The 19,971-nt window shown below is 49.3% G+C and overlaps 1 protein-coding gene across 5 annotated transcripts in view; it reads left to right on the top strand.

Annotated features, from left to right (window-relative positions):
- The window catches only part of RHBDF1 (rhomboid 5 homolog 1), a 37,819-nt gene that overhangs the window by 10,718 nt on the left and 7,130 nt on the right, over positions 1 to 19,971 (top strand). For 3 of the 5 annotated variants that reach the window (XM_040593633.1, XM_040593635.1, XM_040593634.1), the window contains 8 exons: positions 5,510 to 5,651; positions 7,856 to 7,986; positions 10,571 to 10,672; positions 13,553 to 13,766; positions 15,543 to 15,749; positions 16,473 to 16,595; positions 16,756 to 16,916; positions 19,153 to 19,404. In XM_040593633.1, the coding sequence (XP_040449567.1) occupies positions 5,532 to 5,651; positions 7,856 to 7,986; positions 10,571 to 10,672; positions 13,553 to 13,766; positions 15,543 to 15,749; positions 16,473 to 16,595; positions 16,756 to 16,916; positions 19,153 to 19,404 (1,310 nt within the window). In that variant the 5' untranslated portion in view covers positions 5,510 to 5,531. Of the gene's footprint in view, positions 1 to 5,509; positions 5,652 to 7,855; positions 7,987 to 10,570; positions 10,673 to 13,552; positions 13,771 to 15,542; positions 15,750 to 16,472; positions 16,596 to 16,755; positions 16,917 to 19,152; positions 19,405 to 19,971 lie in introns of those variants that run through there. The other 2 variants (XM_040593636.1, XM_040593637.1) reach the window with 2 other exon arrangements.

The raw sequence follows: 19,971 nt of genomic DNA, 5'->3' as shown, positions 1-19,971 counted from the left end.
TCCACTGTCTCCCCTGGCTCACTCTGCCTGGAGAACACATTTAGGATCCCGGTTTCTTTGCTGTCCCTCCACCCGGATGCCTACCCATGTGCCTCAGCCAGACAGCTGCATGGGCAGACCCCTTCAGGTACACTGGCCTTGCCTGGGGCTCTGCAGAGCAGGCATGGCAAATACAGCTGCTACAGTGATGGGAGTTTAAAAAGTGGAAGAAAACAGCTGGAGGCTGACCATGGGGTGTGGTGATCAGATTGCAATGGAGTAGCCCAGGTGTCTGTTACGTGCACACGCTGTGCTGGAGGGGAGCAGTGTTGCTGGAGAAAGTAGATAATGTGTGTTTGTGTGGCAAGGTTGAATGAAGTTGTTTTTTTGTTTTGTATGTTTTTGGAAGGAAAAAAAAGCTTTATTTTAAATGGGAATGCTGGTAAAATGGAAACTTTGGAAGAAAAAAAAAACAGCATGGGAGTAGCTTCAGTTGTCTGTTTAAATGGAAGGATGGTTTGTCCTTGAAATGACTGTGCAAATATCTGAATGTATTTGAGATGCCTGTCAGTTTTAGGAGCATACTCAGGCTTCTGTACAAGGCTTTTCCTTCTCTGTTTGGGTCAGTGGATTTCACTAAGCAGCTTTTCTTGATCATGTGCCAACTTTGGAATTTAATGCGCTCTCCCTCTTTCTTAGCCTGACCCACAGCAGAGTGGATTTGGCTTTTGTTCTGGTACTGTGACCTTGCTTTGGCACGAAGCTTTTGAAGATGACTTTCCCAGAATATCTGCAATATACCACCTTTTCCTTTTGTTTGTTTATTTGCATTGAAATGGACTTCATTAATAATTTTTGCACTGCTACAGCAGTTGTACATGCAGCTGATCAGTTGGAAGAAGCTAGATTTACAAATGCTGGGTGATCAACCTGTGTGCTGGAGAAGAGTTTGTGTTTCTGGATTCCTCAGTTCAGTGATGCTGAGGGAACAGCTTCTGAGCTGACTGGGCAGTGCAGGTGGTGGCACCAGGACTGGAACTGTGCCAGCACTGGGATGAGAAGTCCAGGCAAGTATTGGGGCCATTCCACCTCTTCCCAGTCTCTTCAGACAGTGTCCTTACCCATGTCTCCAATGGCTCTTACGTGATTTTGGTAATAGACTTCTCTCTTGGTGTCACTTGGAATTGGTATCCTGACGGTTCCCAGAAGCTGAGTTTCAAGCCCCAATGACAGGTCACAAAAGCTTGAAAGCATGAACATTTCCACCTTCCCAGGGTGAAGATATTTAGTATATGTCAAGGTTGGTGGAGCATTTTCTGGACTTTAGGAGGTGCTGCAAACCACAAGTGAGAGGTCTGGAACAGCTCCTGTCCAAGGACTGAGCAGCTGGATGTGGATCCTGCTGTGCTTGTGGGAAGAGAGGATGGTAGGAAGGGCATGGAAGAGATCTGTAGAGTCAGGATTGGCATGGAAAAAGAGGACAAGGAAAAGCTGTTCACTCTTCTAGCCCAGGCCTGAGAACTATGGGGCATCGAGTGAACACAGGAAATGGCTGGTTTAGAGACAAACTGGAGAAGATGGCTTGTCACCCAGTACATGTTTCAGCTGTGGAGCTCTTTGTTACATGCAATTACGAATACCAGAAGTTTGCTTGATTTAAAAGATGAGTTGAATAAATTCTGGAAGAAAAATCTTTGGATTGATGCAGAACCATTAAATGCGAAGACGTCTTTGGCACCAGAAGCCTCCGAGTTATTCATAGCACATGCCATGACTCTGTCCTGGGAGATAATGACTGTCGAGTGATCCTGTACTCTGTACCCATTGCCAGGCATCCTCTGTTGGAAATGAGATACTGCCTTTAGATGGACGCTAGGCCTGACCTTGCATGGCTGTACTGTGTATGTTCCTATCCTTCTGCTGTCAGTGACCTCTTCAAAAAGCTTGTTGGAACAGTACTGAGAAATTGGGATTGAGGATATGGGGCCATTCAAATGAAATATGTACCAATGCAGTCAACTCTGAAACAAAACCCATTGGCCCAATCAAATATGTGGACGTTGTATCCTGAAATACTAACCCCTGAAAATAATCGAGGGGTTAGTGTGAAACTTAGCATGTGCTTTTAGAGACAGAAATTAGTGACTGCAGCACTTTGAGTGAGGACCAGGTATAAATCAGGGGTGTTACCTGCCTTGCAAAGCCTATGTTCAACCATCCAGCTGTACATGTATGTACGCAGCTATGCACCTATGTACAGCTAAACTATATGTCTATGTATACAGCTGGATCCACATTCAGTCTCGCCGTTAATCTGCTGGAGACCTGCCTCTTATGTCCAAATCCCAGTCTTTGTGCCCTGGGTCAGAGGCAGTTGGCTGACCTGTGCTGTGGCCGTGTATCCACAGTGTGCAGAGGATCAGGCCCTGCAAGTTTCATCTTATGTGTTTGTGAGGTTTAGGCTTGGCCACTCCAAATGCACACATGTAGTTGGGAATGCTGAACAGCTCTGCCTTCACTGTACTTTTTTATTGGGAAACGAACATTTCAGTAAGTAAGAAAGGTCAAACTGGTAGAAGAACTTGCTCCCAAGTACTCTGTTTGCAGTCACTCTTGAAACTCACCTGGTTTTTAAACACTTGGGTGCACTTACACAGTTATATATGCATTTTAATGCTTTCTATTTACAGAGCTCTTTAATGGCTGATGTTGGGACAAAGCAGTGCATTGCTTTGTCAGCTATGTGAATTTCATCTTGAGATCTTCTTTTGGCCTAACGTACAAACTCAAGTCAACTTTGGGGATAATGATAAGGCCACAGGCTTGACCCCATGTGTGTGCATGCTCTGTCCTCTTCATTGCATGTGGCGTGTGAGCACACTGCTGAAGATCCCTGTGCACTAGTCTGCAAGGGTTGCAATGAAGCCGGCGTGATGGATAGGTGAACATCCCTGTCCATGGCAATTTGGGAAGGGGGACTGAAAACAGATTTCACTTGAAAGTCTTTCACAGAGTGCAGTGTTGTTGTGCCAGCTTTTGGACATTTCAGTCACTACCATCCTGGCTTGGTCTCACTGTTTGATAAAGCTGCAAACCTTACACGCTTGTATGCGTTACACCCAAAGCACCTGCTCACAAAGGCAGCTCTGTAGGTGGACAGGAAGGAAGCTGAGTGATGTCTGCTCATTAAAGAGATACTGGAAAAAGAAGAGTTGCTAGTTCAGAGGCTCTGCATTTGCCCTTGAAGGCACAGAAAGGAGGCTCTTAAGTTGCATCATGAGGGGCATGTATGAAATAGGTTCTGTTTGGCCATGCTAGACTGGTGGCTCTGTCCCTCTTTGCTTGTCTGATTAAGAGCATCTCAAGAAGACCTGGTGTTCGTGATCCTCATGGGTAAATGCTGGAGCTCTTTGCATTACACCAAGGGAGTTTTTCAGGTATGAGAAATCTGCTTTGCTTTCTGACCTCACCATAAAGGCGAGTTTGCCTGTTTGTATGCAAGACTGAAAGTTGTCTTGTAGTGGATTTACCCTTACCAAGAGCAGATGTGAGTTCCCCTAATACTCTTATTTTCTTCTTATAGGAAGTTAGAACAGATGCATTTAGTCACCCTTGTGACTAGGAGTGGAGGGAAGGAAGGAATTGTGTCCCTCTAATGTATGGCACTGTCTGCACACAGGACTGTGGTGCATATATGAAGGGCATGTCTGTACTTGAATTCCCAGACTTTTGGGGGCCTGTGGTATTTGCTGAAACCCAACCTTCACCCACCTACAGCTGAGTCCTCCCTCTCTGTCGTTCCAGCTCAGCTGAGCGCGGTGCTGCTGGCAGCCAGCCCAGCTTGCAGGACTGAGCTAGCAGCTGGTCTTCAGCTCCTTTTAGATGAGATTCTCTTCTAACCCAATCCAGATCATCCCCCTCTCCTTGTTGTTGACCTATTCCCGCCCCCCCCCCCCCCCCCCCCCCGGCCCCCCGTGTTTCTTTTGCAGTGGTAAGCTTTGCCACTTGTGCAGCTCCCTTTCCAGAGCAGCTGCAGTGAGCTGTGGGAATATGGTGGAAATGCCGTGAAAGGCAGCGCGTGTGTCAGGGTACCGGTGCCTAATACAGGTTGGGAGGGACCTTTGCAGGTTATCTGGCTCAGGCACTGTGCAAGGCAGGGATAATTCAGGCTGCTCAGGGTTTCATTTAGTTGAGTGCTGAAAGTCTCCAAGGATGGAGGTCCCTCTGCCTCTGGTCCTGTCTTAGGACTTGGCCACTCTCAAGGAAGAATCCTTGCATATTACACTCATTAAGCATTTAAAATAAATTGACTGTGTTAACATTGTAAGAGCACTGAGTTTCAATTGGAACAGAGAGCTTTTCTCCTACTCCCTTTCAGATCATGTGTGCCTGCTAAGTTAACTGGATTCTTATTCCATCTGTCCACCATGGTGGGAGAAGAGGCTGGGACTCTTGATATTATTTTTTTTAATTGTTTTTTTTTTTTTTTTTTGTCCCCTGTGGAATGTGTGGCCTAGGACAATGCAACGGAGGAGCTAGGAGGGAATTAAATCTGTTGTCCCATTCAGCACACGTGTCCCACTGCTAGCTTGCAGTTGCATTTGTGCTAGGAGCTTGTAGAATAACTTAGGTTGGAAAGTACCTGTGGAGGTATTTGAGCTGATTCCTCCAATTAAATCTATTTTCTTAATTGTTTCTCTGAGCGTGCACAGTAAAGTAGGTGCTCTGCCAGCCTGAAGGAGTTGCATGGTCCCTGTCCCACTGCATGCAACCTAAACAGGAAGAGAAAGTTGAAGTATAGTAGAGGGGGCAAGATGACAGCAAGTCACTCTGGTTCCTCTGGAATTTTGGTAACACAGCGGTTTCTATTTAAATACCTTATCATTATTATTTATGTATGAAAACCACTCTTAGTTCAGGATTAGTGCCAGTTCTGTAATGTTGATGCTATACTTGTATTACTTTGTGCACTATGTTGTGTTTCTGGGAAATGACTACATTTAAAAGAGATCAGAACCAACAATGAGAAATGGCCACTTGCTAATTGCTAAGTAGTAGTTAGGTAGGAAAGTTTGGTGCTGCTTTGGATGGGCAAGGGTGCCTGTGAGTCACAAACTGTTTTTAGAGGGAGGTCAGTGGCTTTTGGTATTGCAGCTACTTATTCAGTTGGGACTGGATCCAGATCTCATTAAGATTTAATTCATGGCTGGTTCTTAAGGAATCTAGATCTGACAGTAGTCTCAGCAAAAAACTTAATGGGAGGTGACTCTCAAACTTGTGACTGGCACCTGGCTCAAGGTCCTGCAGGCCTTAGAAATGCACCCTGTCCTCTGAGTGTCTGGTCCTGGCTGACCAGTGCAGACACAACCTGTGATGCCTGAAGCCTCACAAGGCACTTGGAAAGTTGTTCGATGTGGGGCTTGGCTCTCATCGTTCACAGCCTGGAGGAGAGTGCTGTGCTTGACCCTGCTGGCATGTATGTCGGGGATGAGCCTGCCTGCTCCTGACTCTGATTTCTTCCCTCTTCTAGGCCTGAGGACAAACGTGGGACAATGGCGGAGGTGCGACACGACAGCACGAGCAGTTTACAGCGGAAGAAGCCACCATGGTTAAAACTGGACATCCCGGTGCCGGTGCCTGTGTCGGTGCCAGAAGAGCCCCAGCCTGTACAGGTATAGAGGCTGGGGGCAGGAGGAAGGGTCTGCAGAGCCATGGAGGGGGTGTGCAGAGCCTCACTGTGCCGAGAGCATGCCTGTGCCCATGGTCTCCAGCAGTCCTGGCTGAGGGAAAGGCAGTGTGTGATGGCAGGTCACGAGGCCATGTGAGAAGGGGCAGAGGCGTTGAGTAAATTTATGATCGCTAATTAACTCCTTCTTGAAGGGGATGTGGGAGGGATGAGAGTGGGTTGCTGATGTGCTCAGATCAGTGGATGTGACTGTGTGGATGTGTGGATTGTGAAAAGTGTCCTGGCTGGGGGATATGGGAGTGAAGTATTCAAAGAAGCATTTCTTAGGGGACTGGAGGAGTGAAGGGCACCTAGACAAACATGAGGCCCTGGAAGTGCTGGACCTCATGCTGAAATGAACAGGGAATGAATCTGACTTACGAATAGCCAAGATAATAACAGGCTGTCATCAGTAACAGCAGAGAAAGAACAGTTACTGGCAACACAGTGCTTTTACCAGCATGAGAAACATAAGAAAATCATGTGGGATGGGAAATAAGTAACATTGAAGAGTGGTGAAGCAGAGATGGGGTGATAGGTTAACAGGAACTGCGCAAACTGAGAGAAAACATAGGTATTTGTGCTGGCAATAGGAAGAATAACAGAAAATTCTGCTACAAGGTGGCAAAAACTCTCATGTACAGGTGAGACCTGGGTAGGAAGATTGCTGGCTGCTTGTGTGACCGTATTGCAGGAACAGAGACTACCTGCACCAAAGGCAGAGCTGGAGGAGGGTTCTTACTGCCCGGCTCTGTGGGTGGGGTGCAGTGCCCGGGTTCAGTTGCTTGTGTGGAAGAATGGTTTAGCCATCAGAGAAATGGAGGGTTATAGAGCTTCCCTGGAGGGGAGTTGAGGATGAGCTTGTCTTAAGAGGAAACCTATGTTGAGCTTGGAATAGCAAAGACTGGCCTTTTTGCCGTTCCAGCAGTTATGTGACAGCTTCTGGCAGTTAAATCTTGCTCCTGGTTTTCCCCTGGAAGGAAAGTGATCAGGGTTTAGTCTGCAGGGATTAGAAGTGGAATGCAGTGTTTTAACTGTGGAGTGTTTTTAAGTGGAATGCAGGTTGAAACCTTCCGAATCACTTATTTAGGGCTATGATGAATGTTCTCTTGTGTGAAATCTCTAAATCCAGCGGGGCACCTTCTGCAGAGGCACTCTGTACTTGTGATGGAAGCTGGCAGAGGTTCTCTGCAGGGCCGGTGTGTGCAGCACAGGCTGTCAAATTAAGAGTGTGTAATGGGCTCCTTTGGCTTACAACCTGAGTATCTATGTATTGTTTTCACATAAAACATAACAAAAACGTTAAGATTAGTGGAAATTATTAGCCTTCTGGGCTAGAGGGGCTGGAGTAGCAAGTAGTCTTGAGACAGAGACAGTGTCTGACCAGAGAAACAGTTGATTAGATCTTCACTTGCCAGAGGGACAGTCTGCTCCGCCTGCATTTTACAAATGGGAGATGGTGTCTCTGCCAAGCTGATGAAAAATTAATCTGGAGCAGCCCTGGGGAGGCAGTTGTATGAGCTGAGAGCGGTCCGGTGAGCTTTGTCATGTTTGGTAGGTGACATTCAGCCAAGACATGCTAGGAGCTTTCAGACCTGAGTGTGTCCAGACAATTAGGTTATGAACAAAGCTGATGTGACTTTCCCAGCTTGCATAGCCTGCACCAGGCAGCAGCTACAGCGCGGACCCACCCACATCTCTCGCAGGCTTTTAGAGCTGATCCAGAGTCACTTATGAAGCAATCTCACTTACTGTTCTTCTCATCACCTCGTGGAGTGGTTTAGGAGTGTATGACCTGAGTTCCTTGTGGCTAGAAAAAAGCCAGGAGGATATGTTGCAGGAGCTCGTGTAATATACTTCCATCTACAAATGGATATCAGTCCATGGGCCAGGCTAGAGCCAGTCTGAGCTGAGACCCACTACAACACACAGATGCTGTGTCCTTGATGTTAACCATTCTGTTCTGCAAAGCCATTTCTGGCTAACATGAACACAGTCCTTGTTAGCCTGATTTTGTTGCCCAACTGCATGCACACTTGTTGTTGGGGTGTTGAGCTGCTGTTGAATTGCTAACTAGACATTTCACAACCTGACTGGCCCTGGAGAACATCATTCCAAGAACACTGACAGCCCTCCTGCTTTTCCTTGCAGCCAACGAGACGGCAGGCCTTTCTGCGAAGTGTGAGCATGCCCGCTGACAATAGCCGTGTACCCTCCCTGCCTAATGAAGTGAGGAGGCCGGTGCTACAACGACAGACCTCAATCACCCAGACCATCAAGAGGTGAGATGCTGAGTTCACAGAGCCTGCTTTAGTGGATTCTGCCATCCATTGCCATCCTTTATTTGTGAATTTATGGTCCTCTGCTTGTCCCATTGCCTGGCATTTAAGTGGCATGCTGTCACACCAGGATTAGGCTGTCTCCCTTGTTATCTATGATGAGGGGTGGGTGCAGATAGGTCGCCACTATGTTAGCCCAGTGGTGCGATATAGCCTATCTTTAGTAAGTGAGGAGACAAGTCCTGGCAGGCAGATTGCGGTCATCAGAACTATGAATGGTTCTTGTCACCTAGAGACAAATTTTGACTGCTCCCATGACAGAGGGAGCTGGCTGTTTCTGGCTAACAGGATGCCTCAGGGCCTGATGTTTAGCTGAGACTATATGATGTGGTGTGTTGGCCTTGCTTTGGTACGGTATCTGAAAGTATATGATTGCTGGGGGAGGCAGACGCCCATCCTGAGCGGGCCAGGGCTCTCAGCAGCCTGGCTCCTAGCATTGGGTCATTGGCAGGTCCTTGAGATGGCCGTGGGGGGTGATGGAGAGTAGGGAGAGGCTGCTCTGGTCTCGTCTCCCATGCCTGCATAGGGCATTATCATTTGTCCTCACGACTCACAGGGTCTCTGAGACATGGCCACAGAGCTGGATGCTCCTTCCCTCCTCGTGGGAAAGGCTTATCCCCGTTTGTCCAAAGGGAGTGGCTCTCCCAGCTGCTCTTCTGAGATGCCTGGCTTGTATCCCTGGCAATGTGTCAGGCCTGCCTGGATCACAGGAGCATCCCTGGAGCTCCACAGGTCAGGGGCACTTTCAGCCAGCTAGGCTTCGCCCACTCACAGAGGAGCAACTTTCCAGCTATGGGAGAGACTGACCTCCCACGCACTGTTTTCCTTTGCCTCAGACATTCCCCAGCTGCCATGGTGGTGAAGCTGTCCCACAGCAGCAATCTGTGATCCTGCTTCTTACAAGGTTGGGAGGGCTGAGCCATGAAGCAGTGTCTGTTCTTTTCAGGGCTGTGGGTGGCTTCCGGGCCTGCTGAGGCTGTCCTTGCACACCTAGACTGCCTCTTCTCTCACCTCCCTGCCCTTGTCCCGCTCCTTGCCAGGACAGTTAGGCAAGTGCATGTCAAGGATGAGGGAATACCCTGGGAGGGTGCTGCAAAGGCCCTGGCAAGAAGCATTGTGCAGGAGGGCGAGGGTAACCTTCTCCCCCAGAGGTCCTCACAACATGCAGTTTGTGTGTAGGGTGGATTAGCTGGGGAACTGAACCAGTTTGGTGCTGAGGGAACGAATTTTTCCCCAGTGCTGCTACACTATAAGACAGACAAGGCATATGGAGCTACAGTGAGCAAGGAAGGAACGCTGGACAGTGGTGGTGAAGCTGCCAGACACCAAGGGAGATGCTGATGTCCTGCCTAACACTGGGGAGGTGGGCAGACACCTGTGGCTGTTGCACCAACAGACCCCGTGACTTGTCTTCCTCTTGTCTGCCCAGGCTGTAATGGAAGTGCTGGGGCTCAGGTTGGTGGCTGCGTCCCTGCCTGTGCTTAAATGGTCTGTGTAGGCATTTTGTACCCTGGGAGTACATGCGGTCCTGCAGGGAGTAGCCCAGAGATACACAAATGGTTTTGAGTCCTGGGAGTCTTCTGCTCAGAGTATGTATGGGGGGTTCAATGCTATTTTGCAGTGCTGAGTTGTCTCGTGCAGGCTGTTGTGCAGTGTGGGGGGTGGCCAGGTCTCTTCCTCCTGGAGGACTCACAACTTGCGGGTGATTTCTACAGAGTGCTGTGGAATGTGGGTAGGAGAGCGGGGGCAGCAGTGGGAAGGACTTTCCAAGGGGCAGAACTGCAGGAGATGCATACGTGACATGACACCAGCAATAAAAGCATGAAATAAGTGGATCGAAGCAAGGACAGGAGACTGGAAAGTACCAAGGAAACTTGGGCTTGGAGGATACAGATCAAGTGTGAGCCTAAGGTGAAGTCTGTGTGGTCCAGAACATGGCATGGGAGTGATTCACTGAGTGCAGGCATCTAACACCACTTCTAGTCTCCTGGCATGTCTGAGATGTCCATGCAAGACAGCAGATGCGGCACAGATAGACTAGTGCACCAGGCAAAGATCCTGCCAGGGTCAACCAGAACAGGCCCAGGACACTTCCAGTGGCATCAGACACCCATATCGAATCAGATCATTTCTTGTCCTGCTGACACCTCCCAGGTTTCACACTCTGGTATCGAAAGCCAGCCAGTAGGCTATGTAGCTGGGTGTCTGGGCAGAAGGCAGCAGATCACAGAGGTCTGGGGCTGAGGGGGATTGCAGTATCCTGGTATCTTCAGGAGCAATGGGAGACATACCTCAGAGGTGCAGATGCACCAAAAAGATTCACCAGCCTCCTGGGTTCAAAGATGGTGCTGTGTGGCTTGAGTCTGATTGTTTCTCTTAGGTCACGCTCTCAGCTGGAGGCTGCTGTCATGTGCAGCGTGGCTCAGCTGCTGCCGATGGGGCTATGGAAGGAGATGGGGAGATGCTGGATGCTCCTCTCCACAGCCCTGCAGGCTCCTTCCCTTCAGCTTTCTTTTCTTTGCAGCAGACAGGTACGGTTTGAAAGGAGTCAGACCCTGCCCATTCATGGGCACCGGGTGGGCAGGAGTTCCCTGAGAAAGCGGCAGTCCCTGCCCCGCTCGTTTTTCAGGTACTGGTAGCACTGAGTGTGAAACCCACCCCTGCATGTGTGTGCAAGGGCTGTTGTGAACCGCACAGATTCTGGCTGTTGCTGGGACCACGCTGCCTTCCCAGGGCTGGCCAGGAGGCCTACAAACAGGCGGGAGTGAGAAAGTTCATGTGTGCTTCTAACAAAAAACAATTGTCACTCCTACTAAATATGTAGGCAGCTGTCAGTAAGTAGCATGGACTAACAAGCTGTCCACCCACCAGCCTCACTCCCTCCTTTCCTAACAAGCTGTCAACTTCCTGGTGTTCACTGTAGCTGGAATATCTCCCCAGGGCAGCCACAGTGCAGCCTGCCTTTGCTAGCATCAATGCAACGTGTGGCATATGCATATGTTGGCCCCAAAGCCTCCCTGGGGCAGAAGGGGAAGGAAGGGAAGCAGCACCGAACAGATGCTAGTCATGTTGGTCCAGACAGAGCTCAGAAGCGGGTCAATGGAATAGAGCATTCACTCTTTCCTTGTTGAAGTCGTGACTTTTTCTAATCCAAATGTGACTGTCTTCTTTTTGAGGTCGAGGTCTTCGTTTACTTAGCACCAAGGAGATGAGCCACTCCAGGAGTCCAGGGCACAATGGCCCATCGACCACCACCCCAAGACTGGAGCTCAGTAAACATTTAAATCAGACAGACAATGTGACTTTGTTCATGGCAGGGTCTGGACCTAATGCCCAGGAGTCCCTTCCTGTCCTGCCTTCCTCACTTGGCCAGATGCCACTCTGGCACTGTGTCCACCTTTGGTGACTTTGCATTTGGTCTTGGGCTTTCAGGGCTGGTTAGCTCAACACGATCGAAGAGCAAGAGCTGACCTTTGACGTTGGTGTGTTGCTTGTTAGAGTGCTCCAGGGAGTCTGTAGGATGTGATGGGGCTTCCCACCTGAACAGGGGCATTCAGCATGTTCCCAGGGTGCTCCAGGTACCCTAAACTCTAGTTGGGTCTCCTTGACTATCTCAACTATGATTAGAGTGCAGGACAGCTCTTTACACTGCCTTGACCAGTAGTGGTATCTGGCAGTTCGGGAGTGGTCCTCACTGTGCAAAAGAGCTTGGTGGTGGCTTGTTCTTCCAGCCTAGCTGGGAGCACACCTTCAGAGGGCTCTGAGGCACTGCTGTTGGCCCAATGGGCCATTCATCAGCAGGCTCGTATGGGCACAAACAACCCACAGTCCTCGCCCTTCGAGTAGTGGCCCCTTGTATGGGCTTGTCATCCAAGGTCACCTTGGTGTTGGAGTATTGGTTACAGTGGTCTATGAAGAAGCTCTCTGAATTAGAAGACTTTTATGGTGCGTGTTGTGCCTGTGCATCTGCATGGCCAGAGCGTTACCTCTATAGGCTTGGTTTGGGTCTGTCAGGCCAGGTGCTGACCCTAGGCCCATCTGCTCTGAACAGAGATGAAGGTTGCTCTGACAAGAGCATCTGAGGTGTGGGTCCATGGGAGCAGAGCAGTGCTCTGAGACATGCACGTAGCCCCATCTCTGAGGTCTGGCCGCTGTTGACTTGCTGAGGCATTTGGAGACATCTGGGTCAGTGAGGTCAGGTAAGGTCTAGCAGTGGCGCCACGTGACCTCATGCCTGCTGAGAAGTCTGTTCTGGATTGCTGGGAGAACAGGGAAGGTGAGGGCAATGTGTGGTTGTTTGCATCTGGAGGCTTTAGCTGGAAAGGCTGTGGGTTCCAAATTCACATCTTTTTACATTGTGGCTGGACACCTTCACCTGTTCATTGATGGTATTTTTGCTCAGTAAGGTGCAAAACACAGGACTAGTTTCCTGTCTCCAGTGCACTGACTCAGTTTCCCCATGTGACCTAATTCTAGATTTAACTTAACCTTTACTCCAGTGTATGTTTTAATACTCCCTTAGTGATCTGTGAGGTCTTGCTTCTCAGCAGCTGGAAATCCTGCCCCTGAGCAGGAGGTCTGAGGCCAGGTTTTTGGGTTTGGCTTGGAAGGACTTTCAGGTTTCAGCACGTGGGCCAGACAGCTATAGGCTGACACAGCTTGTCATCTTCTGAGGAAGGATCAGCCACAGTAGGAAAGGCTTGGCAGGGCTACGATGATCTTTGTAGGTTTAGGGTACCAGCTGTCCTGCAGCATTTGAAGTAGGTTGTTTGTCTGACTTATCCTGATCCATCTCCATCTTCCTTGGGATTTTGCTTCTGATCCACTGCTCTTCTGTGACAGCAGCCACTTGGCAGCAAACGTACCTTGTGGCTGCAGCCTTGTGCTCCTACCTTTGCAACGAGCAGCTTAAAACTGCTGTGCTTTAGCAGAGCTCAGGACCACAGCAAATGTTTGCCATTAATGTTACCTTTGAGGAGGATAGAAATCCTGCAGCATGAGATGGAGAAGTTAGGGGTATCCTGGGAGGGTGGGGAGAGGCTGGGAGAGAACAGTGAATTCCGGTGGCTCTTGGGAGAAGCAACAGAGCCGTGAAACTATCCCACAATGGGGATCTAGAGCTGGCCTGAAGATGGTAAGTGTTTTCAATAGATGGTTTTTAAAGGAAAAAAACCTCCAACTTTCCTTAAGTTATTTCTGAATTTCTGTTCCATCTCTTTCTTTTTAGAAAAACTCAGGACAAACTGTCCTTTATACACGGTGAATCTCTTCTGTCATTTTGTTTCTGTCTTAAGGGCCAGAATGTTGCTGATGGTTGAACATTTCTGGCCAGCATCTGTCACGTTGCTAAAACCAGCTGAGGACAGGCTGTGAGGTGCTTGTGGGGAAGAGTTCTGCCTGTCTTTGAATCAGAGTGGGCTGGAAGTGACCACCAGGGGTTTTGTCTTTTCATGTGCATAGTACAAGCAAACATAATGCTTCTTTGCACTTGTATGCTGGCATCTTTCAGGGGCACAGCGGACTGGTTTGGGGTGAGCAAAGACAGCGACGCTACTCAGAAATGGCAGAGAAAGAGCCTCCGCCACTGCAGCCTGCGGTATGGGAAGCTGAAGCCTCAGGTCATCCGGGAAATGGACTTGCCCAGTCAGGACAATATTTCTCTAACAAGCACAGAGACTCCTCCTCCGCTCTATGTTGGACCCTGCCAGCTGGGCATGCAAAAAGTGAGTAACCTGGGACAGAGTCAAGGCCATTGTGAGTTTCCTGCACAGTGTCTTTACCACTTTGGCAGCTGTGACCTATCTGTGGGTTTAGTTCTGCCTGAACATGCCTGGGCTCCATGCTCAGACACTTGTCAAGTCTCAGATACAGCTTGGCAGTCTCCCTCCTTCAGCAGCCTCTCTCCAGTCTCATTGCCTGAGATCCCTCAGCTGTTTCGGTGATAGACTCAGAGCCATGTTTGTCATGTTATGATTATGGTGATGATTAGGTGTCTGCAGCATGTCCAAGGGCTCCCAGGTTGGGCTTTTTGCTCCCATTTTTCAAGGACAAAATTCTGCTGTACACAGAGTAGCCAGTATCCTGGACCCCAGTACGCAGTAACAGGCCTGGTATCATGCAGGACACTTGGCTAGTGGATCCTTGTCCCAAACAGAATGCAGGCAGTGGCACAGCTTCTGTCCTCATAGAAACCTGGTTATGTATGGGGACTTTGAAAAGTGTCTCTTGCATCAGCAGTACTGCAACTCTGCTCATGGGTCCTCAGAAGTAGTTTTGAGTGTCTGCAAAGGGCATCTGGTAGCCGCCTACTTGCTGCCTTCAAGCGTGACCCCATGGGACAAGACCCAATCAAGCACATCCAGTTACCAGCACTGCAGAACTAACCCACAATATCCTAGCTCTTCTTTTTGCTCCATTCAGAGGTAGTAATCGATGTGGTTGATTACTGGGCATTAGTGATCACTGCTGCAACCTGGGCAAGTGGGGAAACTGATTCCTTCCAAAGCAGGCTAGTCTGTGACCTGAAGCCTGGCTATGTACTGAAGCAGAGGAGAATAGTGTGCATCTTTCAGTCATGTTTCACTTACGCTCTTTCCTGGTTTTTTACTAGCTGAAGTGCCTTGCAGTTAGTCTTTGGTCACAGGAGACTCAGAAATATTGTTGGGCTCTATGCAGGCTACATTAAATCAGAACATGGTATCAGTAGGTGTAAGCCCATAAGGCTTCCAGTTGAGTGTGCAACTGTGGATTAAAAAAAGCTCATAAAACATTAGGTTAAAGCATAGAAGTCTTATGGAAACCACAGCTGTGATGATGTAAGGACAGAGGCAAGGTTTGTAGCTGAAGGCAATATTTTCATTAGGTTGATTCGTATGTTTGGAAGAAGTGAGAGCTTTGGCCTGAAGAGTCCCAAAGAAGGGCTTGCAGCTCCTGGAAGCTTGCCTGCTTTTTCCAGCTGTTACAGCTTCATTAATGGAAGCAGATGTAAATATACAGTTAAGCTTCAACAGGGTACTGTTTATGTCCTGGGCTGCCCAGTATCAGAAAGGAAACTAGCTGGAGAAAAAGCATGGCTGTTTTCAGGGATTTCTCAAACTCCTATTCAGACACCATGTTCTCTGTAGAGCTCACTGGCTCAGAGGATGAAGGAAGGAAGGTCAGGAAGGGCTAAAGGAGGTTTGATGTCTCGTGTAAACATGAGAAATGTTCTGCGTGAAAATAGTCAATACCAATAAAAGAAAAAAGAAAAGAAGCAAAAAAAAAGAGTCTGGGGGAGAGGTTTGAGGACTAGGTTTGAGGCTTACAGCTAGGGCTTAGCTTGCAACAAGTTATTCCATATTACTATTGTGGAATTGTTTGTTGGTTCATCCAGCCTGGTTCTTGGGCAATCCCAGGGGCCAGGCCACTGTCATGGTCTCAGGATGTTTGCTTGGAGGGAGGCGGGCTTGGCAGGGAGGCGTTTGGGGGTGAGTGGACTGATGGACTCCTTCTCTCGGCAGATCATAGACCCTTTGGCCCGTGGCCGAGCCTTCCGTATGGCTGACGACAATGATGGCTGCAGCATCCCGCACACACCGATCACACCAGGTGCCACGTCGCTCTGCTCTTTCACCAGCTCGCGCTCAGGGTTCAATCGCCTCCCACGACGGCGGAAACGGGAATCTGTTGCCAAAATGAGTTTCCGAGCAGCTGCGGCTTTGGTGAAGGTACTGTCTGTGGGAGGGCAGGGATCAGTCTGGCAGCAGGGTGGGGCTCTGCCCTGAGAGAAGGGTGATGGAAGGAGCTGCTGAGCAGAGAGGATAGGAAAAGAGCAGTGGTAGAGGGGAAGAAATCAAGCCATCTCCTGTTCTGTTTCAGCCGTATGTCTAGGAGGCAGAATTTGCGAGAAGCAGGGATGATGGCTAGGTTTTGGTACAGGTCTTGCTTTCCCTTTATTGGCCTGGGGGGTTTGATTCTCACAGCCAGCATCCTCAGAGCATTCCAGCAGGTCCAGTTCAGCCTGCCTGGACCTCTGGGCGGTCCATCTGCACCTGGTCAGAAAGTCATGGAAGAGCAGAAGTGCCTGAGGCTCTTACTATGCAAGTCTCTTCATCCTGCCACGTGTCTGCTTTCCTGGGCCCAGTGACCTTTTTTGCTGTGTTCAGTACCACCCATCGCTGTGGTTTGGCCAGTCACACTGTACAATACAAGGTAGAGGAGCATGTTGCAAGCCTCACCTGCAGGGAAGGTGGGCACTGTGGATTGCAACGTGGGTAGCACCTGTGAGTCTCGCCAGGAAGGCATCGCACATCAGCAGGTCTGCTCTGCTCCGTACACGAGTGTGAACCAGCTCAGCACTTAGGCTCTTTGTGCACTGACTGGGGTGGCCCTGCATGTGCCTGGGGTTCAGGTTTCTGGCAGTGACTCGATGCCACTTTCTTTGGCTACAGGGGCGCTCTGTGAAGGACAGCACTCTGAGGAGAGCTCAGCGGCGCAGCTTCACCCCAGCAAGTTTCCTGGAGGAGGACACGGTGGATTTTCCAGATGAGCTTGACACTTCTTTCTTTGCTCGGGTGAGGGGCAGAGCTCTGGCATGGTACTGGCCCCAGAGGCAGTGCGAGACTCTAGGTCTGGCAGGACTGTGTTGCAGAGAGTGGCACTGCTTTCTGCCAGGGCTGGTGTCTCAAATGTGATGCTGGCTTCTTCTGATGGGACTTCTGTTTCTCTGCCCAGGAAGGAGTCCTTCATGAGGAGCTCTCTACTTATCCAGATGAAGTGTTCGAGTCGCCATCAGAAGCTGCAATCAAAGATGCTGAGGTGAAACCTCTGGATCAGACAGATCTCACAGGAGGTGCCTTGGACAAAAACGAGCTTGAAAGAAGCCACTTGCTACTGTGAGTATCTTCCTGGAAGCTGCCAAAGCCTGACATGTGGTGGCCAACCCATTCAGAGTGGGATGTCCTGCATGGAGGAAGCTGGGATCTGAGTGCTGTGTGTGCTTGGTGCAGAGCTCAGAGAAGTGCAGTGATGGGGTTTCTTTAAACCCAGCTTAAGACCTCCTGCCCCAGCTACCTGTGCATGTGAAAGGATGACTCTGAGCCCACCTCTGCAGTCTCTCCAGCAACTTTTAGCCTCATGTGGTGTGTTTTGGAGCCTGTATCATGCCTTGAGGAAACAAAAGACATTTTAGATCAGCTGTGAGGGTGCTGGGCATCCAGCCTTTGGCTATGGAGAATGTAGCAAAGACGAGAAGACTGTTGCCATTGCTACAGTCACCAGAAACTGTTGTCCTGCTCCAAGGAGCAGTGTGAAGCATTGCTGAGTGTCAAGCTGGGCTACATTCCTCACTTGAAATAAGAGAAAGGTGTGGCATTGATGGTGAGAGCCCTACAAATATGTGGGTGGTACTGTACTGTATGCCTAGATTTTTTCCACCTGAGTAACTGGTACTGAGTAATTGAATTGCTCTGTGTCGTTTCCGAGTCAGCTCTAGCTTAGCTGGCAGCTCACCCGGCAAGAGAGCTCTGCTGGGTGTGAACATGGAGCAGACAGGGAGGTCCTTGTTGTGGTTCTGCTACTCTCGGCCCATCTTGCTGTGTTGGCACTTTCCCTTCAAGTGTTTCCAAGAACTTGACTCAGTCTTAATATAAGTGGAAGCAGCAAATGGTGGGAGTTTGTTGTCACTCCTCTGAGACAGTTTTAGACTTCTTGGCTCCATTTGGATCTCCTTAAATAGTTTTATTTATTGAGGAAAATAGATTTCCTTCACACTTCAGAGAACTGTTATCAGAATCATAGTCGGGTGTCCTTTTAGGTGGTCAGGTGTTTATTTTGGCACAGGCTGATAGCTCAGCACTGAAAATACTGGGAAACAGCACATCCCTAACACAGAAACTACTTGAACTCTTGGGGCAAAAGCAGGCTGCAGTGGAATCTGCACTTTCTGTTGAAGAAGGACTTCCCAAGGGGAAGCTGGGACTTTCAGCTTTACAAAAATGCATCTTCTGCAAGGTGCAATATTGAAAATAGCTGAAGTTTCACAGCAGTGTATTTGGTTAAAGAGGTTCAGATTCTCCCTCATTCTGTTGCTTGTCCATATTTCAGAGCTGTCATGATCTTTCCAAGATGCTCTGGTGATCTTTCAGAAAAAAGTTAATTCTCTGACCGCTTCTGACAACCATTGCCTTTGTGCAGGAGCGATCATTTAGGAAGCCAGAGGGGGTAAACTAGACTAGAGCACATGTGAGGGACATGTGCTGGGCAGTGAGCAAGGGCGAAATGGTAGGTAGGGTTTTTTCTTTTTGCTTAGGGTCTGAATGCTGCAGTCCTCACCTCCAGACTGCTGTTTAAGAGCAAAGAGATACAAAACCATCTGAATATGATGGAGACTTACAAAGCATGTGCTGTTGTTCACCAGTGGCTTGCGCAATGTTCACCACATACTCTTACTCCGGTAAAAAAAGCCTTCCTTTAGACAGCGATGCTTGGGATTTTTATTGTGGTGTTGAAGCCTGGTTTTGTTGTTCTCCCCAAAAATGCATGCATTGGTGCAAATAAAGGGAGGAATGGAAGACAGATTGTGAGAGATAACTGTCACAGCTTGCAGCATGTGACAGTGTCACTTTCTCTGTCTGGGAAGCTGCTTGGATTCCTGCTTTTCTCCTCTGTGTGATTTGGTGGGCATGGGGGTTTGACTTGCCAGTCAGATGAGAGTGACGTGCTTTAAGGGCGGGGATTTCCACTGCTGGGCTAGACTACACTTCCATTTCTTAGTAGAGAGTAGAGTAAGAGGAATGAAGTAAAGGAGGAAGTAGATGTGCATGAGGCTTTAGATGTGCCTGGCATTTCAGTCTGCTGCTGGAACATTTTTTTAAAGCCTTGAGAGCTCCTCATCAGTGGGGCTTAGTTTGGCACCTTGTGCCACCTCCTGCATGTAGTCCTGCACTTTCATCAACTGGTGGTGCTTAACCCTTTGAAATACAGCTTCCACTTGTCTGCCATCAGCTGCTGCTAAGCCCAGCTGTGGTGAGACAGAGAGAGGGCCTGCTGCCACCAAAGACCAGGGGACATCTGGTCCCTGTTGCTGTGCCATGCAGAAGGAAACCATTGCTGTCCTGCTTTTTATTTCAGCCCACTGGAGCGAGGCTGGAGGAAACAAAAGGATGGGGCTCTGGCACAACCCAAGGTCCGCTTGCGGCAGGAGGTGGTGAGTGTCAGCCCACAGAAGCGTGGCCAGCGCATCGCGGTCCCTGTGAGGAAGCTCTTCGCCAAGGAGAAGAGGCCGTATGGCCTGGGTATGGTGGGGAAGCTGACGAACCGTACTTACCGCAAGCGCATCGACAGCTATGTCAAGCGGCAGATTGAAGACATGGATGATCACAGGTGAGAGCTGCAGTCATAGAAGGGACAGCAACAAAACTACCGAGTGAGTGATTGCTGTTGCCGCTTGGCAGCTCAGGTCACTGCCTCGAGGTCATTGAGCGAATCCTGCTGCTAAGCTGCCCCCAGTCGTTATCCCTGAAGTACAGTGCGAACTGTGGCAGACAGCAGCCTGTCACCATGCACTGGGAGCTCATCCTGCTCCTCACGTTGCTTTGGGTTTCTGTATCTCTGCTACCTGGAGGAATTGCAGATCTCTACACCACCACCACTGTCCTGTGATGAACAGGAAGGCTCAGGTATCCATCCCTGCCTCTGATCATTCCCCTAAAGTCATTATTTTAGACACACAGCACATTTTGGCCTCAGCCTTATGTGTTCTCATGGATGTTTTCTTGGGAAAGTGTGGCTTGTCCAGTGCAATGAAGGAGTCAGAGTAAACAGGATCTGTCTGTCAGCAAGACCTTAGGTCATTGCCTCCCATCTTGACCCAATCTCTAGGTCATCCTGGCCCTGTACCCTAGATTCTGCCAAGGTTCTTGGAGAAAAAATCAGCTTTTCTCCTGTGTT

The sequence above is a fragment of the Falco naumanni genome, chromosome 4 (genome assembly GCF_017639655.2).
Source record: "Falco naumanni isolate bFalNau1 chromosome 4, bFalNau1.pat, whole genome shotgun sequence".
Classification (NCBI taxonomy): Eukaryota; Metazoa; Chordata; class Aves; order Falconiformes; family Falconidae; genus Falco; species Falco naumanni.
The sequence above is the reverse complement of the archived record's forward strand: the minus strand, read 5'-3'. Positions and strand labels throughout refer to the sequence as shown.